Raw genomic sequence first — 10,708 nt, 5'->3', positions numbered from 1 at the left:
ATTTTTTTAGTCTCATAAAATAAGGATAAAATTTATTTTGGTGCCACAACTATGATAGGTGTCGCTTTTAGTCCCATAAAACTCATAATCATGTATTTTTTAGTCCCAGAAAGTCATGTACATTGTGGTTTTGGTACTAAAAAGGCGTCGTAATTTTGGGACTAAAAAGTCCCAAAACTACGTTTTTTGGGATTAAAAAACGTGATTTTGAATTTTATGGGTTTAAAAGCATCACTTGCTATAGTTGTGGTACCAAATCAAATTCTACCCTTATTTTATGGGATTAAAAAAATATTTTGTCCTATTAGAATTTCAAAGAAATGCATAGGGCAGGGAATCTCGCCGGAAAATGCTGCGACTAATCTCCATCACGTGAGGCAGGGCACCGGCCCGCGCACAAATTGCAGCACCTGACATTCTAATTGCTACCAAACAAAAACAGTGAATCCTTTACTAATTTCCTAGTTACAAGTGTTTGATTTTATGTCTAGCTGAGGATGAGGATCACGTAAATGAATCCAACTTCCCTCACCATATTCAATGCCTAATCTGCCGCCGCTGTAACTCACTTAAATTATATTTTCGTTTTCTTTTTTTGGTATATAAGAAACATATATTTGTGTTTCTATTATTATTTTTTTTCATTTTTAGTATTATTTATTTTAAAACTCTCCGATAAGTAAATCTGACAGTGAGTAATTGATGAATATATATTCCAAGTATATATTTTTAAAGAGTTAAGACATCCAAACAAAAAAAAAAAAAAATACATTCAAATATAATTACAGAATATATTCCAAGCATGCAAATATATTTTGATTTTTCCATTATGATATAGAAAATGAAATAAACGTAGATTCCATGTATGAAAAAAAGGGTCAAAATTGTAATTTTACAATATTATATATATATATATATATACACACTAATATAAATATAATATAGTTGCGCAGGGATTTGGTTTTCTCAAAAGTAATAAATAAGACAGGGGTGCATGCCAAACTCTCCGTCTAGACAAAGACGACTTAATTTAGGGTAAATATAAGTTTCATTAATAAAACAAGATCGTACAGTACCACAGTGCTCAACTGGTGGTTTCCCCCTCGACAAGTCAAAGATACGCCATAATCTATATAACGCATATGAACTAACAGAATAAGATAAATTAACATTGATAATCCTCTGTCTAATATTTTCCATAATAATGGTGGCTATGATGCTCGGTGGTCGCTCCGTATGCTCAAAGCGTCTCAAATTTTGTTCCCTCCAAATGTGGTAAATGCAACCAGCAAGGAGTGCACGATAAACCAAATTAATGATATGTTTTCCTCTCCATTTTCTTGCAACCCACTCAACGTCCTGTGGCCACTCTCTATTAGGCCATTCAAATCGAACAATCTGCCGAATCGTTGTCAAGTATCTTCTAGCATAACGGCATCGAAGGAATAGATGAGTATGTGTCTCCATTACGCCCTCATCACATAATATACAGGCGCCTAGATACAATAACCATAATTTATAGATCTGTCTTTGTAATTGAATAATACCATTTAACTAATAATAATATATAATTGATGCCGGAAAACTCTTTACCGTAGTTGTCAATCAATCCTAATGGAAAATATATAGATTTTGAGCAACCGCGAATGTAGGAAATATTTTTAAATCACGTAAATTTTGTGTACTAATTTTTTATTCATAATTTCTACATATGTTCACAATTTTTTGACTAAAAGCACCCCATAACACACGTATAGGTCTAAGTCACATAAATTTTGTTCTAGAAATAATTACAAGGTTTATATATGTAAGAAGTTTAATTAAATCATGGTTCATCTTGCAACGATAATCCTGGGATTTGTCTATCTTGCTTCTTCCGAGTTATAAGGTAAAATAATTAATTAAAAGTGTGTATATATATATATATTGAGCAGTCTATATACTTAAAGAATAATTGATAATACTAATTAATATATATATAGGTTCTTAATTAATTAGGATTAATTAGACGAGGAATTTAGTCAATGCAGTGCAGAGTTTACTAGACACCACGTGTTCCACATAAGCCAAAATTATTGATTAATGTGCATGTAATCTTATAATTATACTTAATTACCTACTCATCACCCCTATATATATATATATATATTCTAGTACTACTAGGTACTGTCAGTAGAAATATTATAACATTTGATCATAGTTAATTACTATGATTAATAACAAATATTTGTAACAGATAATTATTGATCACGGTCACATGATTTTTACTATAATTTTTGCGAGGGTGGTTAAAACAATTGCCATGACTAATATTTTTACCACATAGAGAAATAATATCGATTTAATTTTATTGTAATTAATAGTAGTCATTTACCTTGAATTTTAATCATAATCACTAATACTATAACTAATAATAATTTTTTTCTAGTGCACAAAATTCCAAAAAAACAAAGAAAATAGACCCAAATCAAGATTTTAATCCAAATTTAGTCTCTAAGTCCCACAAACCTTGTCTATGAACCGAAATTCTGCAAATCAAATTAAAAAAGAAGGATTTGTATTAAAATTAAAAATTGGGTTACATAATTTAAATATTTTATTTTTATTCCATAGCAGTTTACGTGACTTCGAATAATGTAGATAGATAGATAGTATTAAAATGAGAAAGAGAGAGAGAGAGAGAGAGAGAGAGAGAGAGAGAGAGAGAGAGAGAGAGAGAGAGAGAGAGAGAGTTAATAAGATAACATGGGCATGTGTGGTTAGAGCGACACAAAGAGGCCCCCGAAGTTGGCTGAATAAACAACCAATTTTTGCTTAACCCACTTCAAATAGGGAACATATAGAGAACGACATCATCACTATCTATATATATATATATACATTTTCTCTCTCTCTCTCTCTCTCTCTCTCATCTGTATTTAAAAGGAGGCAAAGCCCACTGCTTTCTCCCATGCACTTGTCTTAATTCATCATCACCTCCAACACAGCACTACTACTCCTTCTGATCATCATCAGTGTTTTCTGCATTTCATATTTCTCCCCTCCTTAATTATCGATCACAGTACTGCCACTGCTTGTCTCGTTCTAACCCCCGCCCCCCCTCTTCTTCATTTAATCCAATATCCCACCTTCCAAACAAACAACATTATATATATCATCAATCAAACCCTAATACATATATATTCTGACAAGCCCCATTCTTGCAACATATATATATTATTACAAGCTGACAATGTCTAGCAGAAGATCATCACGTTCCAGGCAGTCAGGAGCCGCCCGGATAAGCGATGATCAGATCGCCGATCTCGTCTCCAAACTCCAACAACTCATCCCTGAGATTCGCAACAGTCGACGACGTTCCGACAAGGTATAAAATACATACATACATATTCATTTCTCTTTACCTTAGCTAACTCACAGTCACACTACTATATATATAAATATATATATATATATATATGTCTCTCTGTGTTCTTCCTGTCTCCTTATGAACCCAAAAAAACAAACAAAAAAAAAAAAAAAAGAAAGAAAAATTGTGTGGTGTTTGTTTCTTTTGCAAAGGGATAAGCAGCCGCGGGTTCTGAGGCTCTATACGTGCCTGCAAGCCCACAACCCTCATTTAATTCACAGTTTGTCTTGTGGGACTCCAATGTTCCCTAGCTACGTACCTACACGCACCCATATATATATATATTTGTCTCCTATACACACACATACACACATGTGTGTGTGTGTGTGTTTGAAGTAAAACTCTTCTTCAATTTGCATGTTGTGCATTTTTTACGAACCACATATGTTTAAGGTACTTAGAGTACACATTACTTGATGCAAATTTTGTATGTTATTCCTATTAAATACCGATTTTGTCTAATAATTTAATTTTTAGATGAGGTGGACACCCCACAGAATGCTAAGAATACAAAGTGCGTGTATATATTTGTTTCCTTAGAACGTTATTAAATTGTTTAAGACATATTTACAGTCAACATTAATTACTTGAGGGCACGACAAATTCGTATGTCATATATACCAGCATATAGTAAACGTCTATTGTTTTTTTCTTTTTTGCTCCTAATAATAGTTTAGCGTTTAGATGAGATGGGTACTCGACAGCACGCTCAGAATATGGGAGGAACGTTCGTTTTTCTTAAGGCCGCCTGAACTTTTTGGTGCAGGTTTCAGCATCAAAGGTGCTGCAGGAGACTTGCAACTACATAAGGAGCTTGCACAGAGAGGTGGACGATCTGAGCGACCGATTGTCGGAGCTTTTGGACTCGACGGACAGCGACAGTGCTCAAGCAGCCATAATTAGGAGCTTGCTAATGTAATAGTACAAGATGATCATGGACCGAGCTTAATTTTAATTAGTTTTATAATTATATATGATGAACAGTACGTTCTGTATCAGTTTTTTTTTTTCGATCTCATTGATGTTGTCTAGCTAGGGTTTGGTCATAATATTAGGCCAACTTACATATATATATAGGACTTGTAGCTGTTTGGGTGCTATACATACATGATATATATATATATAGTATCCCTAGCTAGCTTCTACAGGTTTTATCATTACAATATTAGAGACTTGAAATTGGCTTATGTTTATATAAGTCATATGATGCATGATTACATATAAAAATAAGAAGGGGTTGCGCCTGTCTTTTGGCTAGCTAGCTCTCTTTAATTTCCACTCCCTCCCAAACTTATGGAAAGTTTCTTTTATAATTATTATTATTATTATTATTATTTTCAAATTAATTATATGCTTAAGATAAGTTTTTAATTTAATTTACTGATCCACCTATGTATGAAAGGGTATAGGTCATTTTTGATATACTATATATATATATATATTTATATTTAGGATATAAATAAATATATTATTAAATATTAATATATTTTTTTCTTGACAATAGTAAAGTTTTAACATGAGTTGGTTATCTAGTATGATTTAATTGATCTGAACTAAGCTACATGAGATATTTATTCACTAAAAGAGTTTCACGTACAAGGTTTTGCTTAAAAAAAAAAAGAATTCAGGTACGTAGAAGATTAAACAGATATAATTTATTAAATTAAAATTTTTAAATGAGATAGTCGTTCGAGAATATATATACACAGTGATCAAGAATATATATGGCTATTTCTTGTGTTTTTTGGTCTGGTCTTCAAACTTGTTGATCTATGGGGCCCTTAAATTAATTAATAGAAGATTTGAAATTAATACACAAGGTCAACATTGATGTACTAATTATAAGAAACATATATGTCACTTCCACATTAAAATGTGGTAATAATTAATTTATATATATATATATATATATATGGGTGAGTTTTTTTTTGTATTATTACAATATTATATTCATTGGAATAAATTAAAGTGTTGTCATAAAAGGAGCTGAAAAAATTAATGTAATTGACAATATGACTCTAAATTATCTCCTGCAAACAAGGGCTAATTAATTAATTAATTAATTAGTTGTTTATTTATAATTAGGTCCTTAAAAGCATGCCAAGGGTTTTGTTTGGGGGGACCTGAAAGCACAAGACTCTGGGGAAAAGAAATGCATATATGCATGGAGAGCAACATATATATTTTTCAATGTTGTGAATGAAGAAAATGCTGAAATTAATAACAAATATATATAGCTGCCAAAGAAGCCAATTTAGAAGAAAATTGCACAAATCAATATTTTATATCCAAAGTTTGGATGCACTAAAAAACAAAGGAAAAAGTATTATTTTAGTTCGCTAAATATGCCTAATTTTAATTTTAGTCCGATAACTATGTTCATTTTTGCTTAGGTTCAGTAACTTACGAAATTGCTTATTTTTAGTCCTCTGACAGATTTTTGGATAATTTTACCCCTATGCAACTTTTGAAAGACAATTTTAGTCCATATGCACTCATAGGGGTAAAATTGTACGAAAATCTGTCTAAAGACTAAAAGTAAGCAATTTCGTAAGTTACTGGATTTAAACAAAATGGACATAGTTATCGGATTAAAATTAAAATTAGACATACTTAGCGGACTAAAATAATACTTTTCCCAAAAAAAAAAATGCCTATTTGCTATGGCATTTTACCATGATTTTCTTGATTAGAAAGACGACACAAAACAAAATTTGCCATAGATTTTTCCGACGGGCAGAAAGGCATTTTACTAGACCTTGTCAGAAAATTAATATTTGCTGACACTGGAGAAAGAGCCGTGACAAAAATTGGAACGAGATGTATCTACCCGTTACAAAACTCATCTATTCATATGGTACGTAGCTGGCAAATGTTTGTTTTGAATTATTAATATAATTAATGCACATTTACTTATACAAAATATTTTCTTTACAATTAATGTATTTGGTATATGCATGAATGCGACATTATTAAAAAATTATGTAACTTTTTCCTATAAAAAATAATTATATAACCTTTTATTCTAGTTCATAAATTATATATGGCTAAATTGCATTTACTGCCCCGTATAGTAGGGGGGTAGCATTTCAGGGACTGTAGTTAAGGGTGTAGCAAATAGAATCCCACAATTAAATTTTTTTTTGCAATTGAAGGACTCCGGCAATCGGATTTTGCAAATTTGCCGGAAATTGCTTACCTGGACAAAAATTAGGGTTTCAATTTGGGATTTTTGCTGATGTGGCGGGGGGATAAAAAAATTTTGCCAACTAAGCTAAAAAAACACAAAAAAATAAAGAAAATAAAAAATAAAACCCAAATTAAAAGAAGAAGACTTTTCTCTCTCAAATGGACCGAAGCATTCTCTGAGAAAAAATCCCTAACCCCCAACATTCCCCAACTGTGATATCCAATTTCCAAATCTTAACGTCATCATCCATCATCATCACGTTCTTGTTGAGGATTGAGAAATTGAGAGTGGACAGCGGGTTCTTGCCCGTGGAGCTGTTGCAGTCGACCTCATCGGCGGCGGCTAAAGCGGCATTGTTGGTGGTGGATATGGTGGTGGAAGACACGAAATCCGCTGTGCCCGTGTTGCGGCGGTCGGATATGTGAAAAAGGAGGTCAGAGGAGTTGCATTTCAGGACTGAGGGTGGTTACTTTTGGGGGTGAAGAGAATGAAAATTTTCATGATTTTTTGGAGAAAGAAAAAGAAGAACCAAAAAATGTAGAGAGAGAAAGGGAGGAGAGAGAGAGAGATGAAGATGATAATGGTGATGATGAAGATGATGAATAGAATACAGGGGAAGAGTCTTCTTCGTTTAATTTGGGTTTTATTTTTTGTTTTTTTTATTTTTTTGTGTTTTTTTAGCTTAGTTGGCAAAATTTTTTTATCCCCCGCTACATCAGCAAAAATCCCAAATTGAAACCCTAATTTTTGTCCAGATAAGCAATTTTCGGCAAATTTGCAAAATTCGGTTGCCGGAGTCCTTCAATTGCAAAAAAAAATTTAATTCTGGGATTCTATTTGCTACACCTTTAACTACAGTCCCTGAAATGCTACCCCCTAATATGCGGGGCAGTAAATGCAATTTAGCCAATTATATATTATGACTAATAACTTGGAAATTAATTAAACAACGAGGGTTGCTGAATCATTATTGAGTTGGGTATCATTTATTACCCGTTTCAATGATTTTCAGTTTACAATTCTTCAATTTATATATAGATTAAATGTATTTCATCACGATTATGACATGCTTTATATATATATATATGCCCACGTGTATACAATTTAGGGATTTCACCTAATTTTTTGAATCGTATGATTAAAGATGAAAAGAATACCTAATTAATTTATTAGTAATTAATTAATTAATAAAAATACTTATTTTAAAAAAAAAACCATCATCATTGTGAAAAATCAGAATTCTTCATCTTCCTCGTAGAGTCCATGGGTATTAACCAAAAACAGAAACGCTAACAAAATGTGTGGAAATATTTAAAGTGTATTTCTTTCAAGTTTGTTCTGAAAAAATGTGTTGAACAGAATTTATATACGAGGGTCAAGACTAACTACTAATTAACTACCTCTAGTTAAGAAACCGTAATACACTAACTAGAAAATACAAAATGAGAAACACGAGTTCACATAAACACGCAACAATTAACAAAATAAATGGGCAAAATCGTGTTTTGATACCATTAAAAAATGTCAATTTTGTTTTTGGTACCACAAATTTTGTAAGTTTGGGTTTGGTATCATTAAATTAAAAAATAAGCATTTTTGGTACCAACTTAACAACAACGGTACATGCGCCTTAATGGCTGTCAACCCCACAATTTTGGTGTGAAAAATCACTTGAGTCTGAGAAAAAGGAGGAAAAATTGATTTTCCAACATCCCATAGTGTTTTGGTACTATTAACCTAAAAATAAGCCTTTTAGGTCCCATAAAGTCATGTGGCGGCGCAAAATAAGTAATACAACACATTTCAAAATAAAAGATAGAATCCATAAACATGAAGCAAAATATATTGGTTATAAATAACGATTTGAGCTAATTGAAACCTTGTTTGACAAAAATTTTACAAAATCATCTTGGCAAAATATATGCATTGCAATGCACAAATTTTCGCTAATTGAAACCTGCCAAAAGACTTCAACCTATATAAAAATTCTCTATTTTTTTGTCTACATCTTTCTCTTTCTTTTATCTTAGGTTGTGCCTTCTAAGATGTCATTACACTGTGCAAGTTTGATAAGTGATATATTTTTGCCATCATGTATAATGATATCTCCAATAGGACTTGTCATCTTGTACACATATTCTTTTTGTCGAGTATGCTTGTCCCATAGACACATTGCAGCATAGCTGTCTGATTACATCTTATCTAGAAGCCTTCGGCACTTCTATTGGGATCAGATCTGAATGTCTCCACATACTCTTGCGATAGCCAATTTATCCTTACATTCTTCACATTAAAATTGGCCTCACAATTGTGCAAATGATTGTACTCCCTGATCTCATCTTCAAAAGCATCTTACAATATACCAGCCCAATCTGCATCCTTGTCTACATTCTCATCAAAACACTCATCATCCTCATCATAATCAACACTTTCATCTCCATCAAACAAGTCATCTTCGGAATCAGCTACCCATTCATCAGTTTCTCTCATATCTTCGTCGTCCCTATCCCAATCAACCCAATCAGCCATTTCACCATCCCCACTCTCTTCTATTATCACACCCTTCCCTTTGTCTCTATTATATTGCACAGGTTCTTTTTCAGTCACAATATTTTTTTTCTTATCACCCTCGGTCACAATGTTATTTCCCTTATCACCCTCAGTCGCAGTATTCTCACCCTTATCAACCCCCTGAATTTCAACAACAACTATGGGGTATCTAACTGCTTCAATGTATACACTAACCTCACTCCATGTCCATCTATAAGTTGAAAAAGCTCAATTTCAAAGCATAATGCTTTAAACTTTTTTAACATATAGATTCTAAAGTATTTTTTCCTACCCAAATAGCCCAACTGTTCACAACACTTGTCAAGTACTTGTATTGAAAAAGTGTCCTTATCAACAAAGTCAAACGCACTTTCCATACCCCCTCTATACTCAGCTTTAGGATGGAATATTAATTTACCCCCATTGATAAATTCGTAAGCTGATAAAAAATTTATATTCACATACAAATATAAATAATAGCACCAGTCATAAATAAATAAATTAAACGGGGGAGGGGGACATTAGAACCGAATTCAAGTTTGCGCTCTGGCAAGAAACACAGTTGGATAGATTCCAATTTTACCTCTCAGTACTTTGAGTCTTGTCTCATTTTATACCATTCTACTTCCATTTGCATCGTTTGAGTCTTACAATACTTCACTTGACACTAACCTTAAAAAGAATGATCTTGTAGAAAATCTTGGCCCAACAAGTTTTATAAATGTACAATCAAATTATAATAATATATTTTTTTCATATATCTACCAGTTCTATAATATTTTAGAACTTTGTAATTTATAATATAATTACTTGAATACTCGCAAAACTATTGTAGACACAGTTGATAAACTAGGAATGAAGAATCACCTCCATTTCATAGAAATTTCTATCTTGATTGAGCATGTTATCAGTGTTTCAAAGAGTTAAATGGAAATACTGGAACTAGTTGCGTTCATCATGAATTCAGATTGCAAGAAAAGGAAGAAACATTACAATGTTAAACAGTTCATTTTCCTGCAAAATTTCAATAAGGTCATTTTTCAATGGCAACCTGCCAGAACCAGAATTCTTCTCCTTGTCCACGAGTCAATCCCAACAAGGCACTAAAACCAATGGTACAATTGATTTCTGTTGGACACCAAATCCTACTTTAGAGACAAAAGTAACTATTATCTAATCTAACTACAAAACTTTAGAAGGAAAAAAAAAACTCACCATAATCGGGCACACCATCTAACACCAATGAAGTGGGTCGAAGGATGGGCATCAACGCCGTTTCTTCAAATCAGCCACGCAAACTAGTCCCCCCCTCTCAGATTCAGATTCTCAATCACACATTTGGCTTAATTTTTGAATTTAGCTTCTATTTTGAGGTTAGGGTTTTCAAAAGGGGGAAATTTCTTCGTTGGAAGTGTGAAATGAGGGTTCAACAGTTTTGCCCCTTTTTTTGGTCTTTGGAGGTCAACAGCCATTCCAACGTGATTTAATGGAATTTGACGGCCTTTAAGGTCCATGTGCACGGCACATGGGCTCTACCATTAAATTGATACCAAAAATAC

At 32.7% G+C, this 10,708-nt stretch overlaps 1 protein-coding gene across 1 annotated transcript; it reads left to right on the top strand.

Annotated features, from left to right (window-relative positions):
• Nucleotides 2,907–4,666, top strand: LOC105159943 (transcription factor PRE6). The gene is made up of 2 exons (XM_011077174.2): nucleotides 2,907–3,367; nucleotides 4,176–4,666. The coding sequence occupies exons 1-2, from the start codon at nucleotides 3,233–3,235 to the stop codon at nucleotides 4,326–4,328; spliced, it is 288 nt and encodes a 95-aa protein (XP_011075476.1). The 5' UTR covers nucleotides 2,907–3,232; the 3' UTR covers nucleotides 4,329–4,666.

The sequence above is a fragment of the Sesamum indicum genome, linkage group LG4 (assembly GCF_000512975.1).
Source record: "Sesamum indicum cultivar Zhongzhi No. 13 linkage group LG4, S_indicum_v1.0, whole genome shotgun sequence".
Lineage (NCBI taxonomy): Eukaryota > Viridiplantae > Streptophyta > Magnoliopsida > Lamiales > Pedaliaceae > Sesamum > Sesamum indicum.
The sequence above is the reverse complement of the archived record's forward strand: the minus strand, read 5'-3'. Positions and strand labels throughout refer to the sequence as shown.

Excerpts from the sequence above, each read along its gene's own strand:
- LOC105159943 (XM_011077174.2), top strand. The coding sequence starts at position 3,233 with ATGTCTAGCAGAAGATCATCACGTTCCAGGCAGTCAGGAGCCGCCCGG. Across the intron at positions 3,368-4,175 it reads GTCGACGACGTTCCGACAAG|GTTTCAGCATCAAAGGTGCT; the intron begins GTATAAAATACA and ends TTTTTGGTGCAG.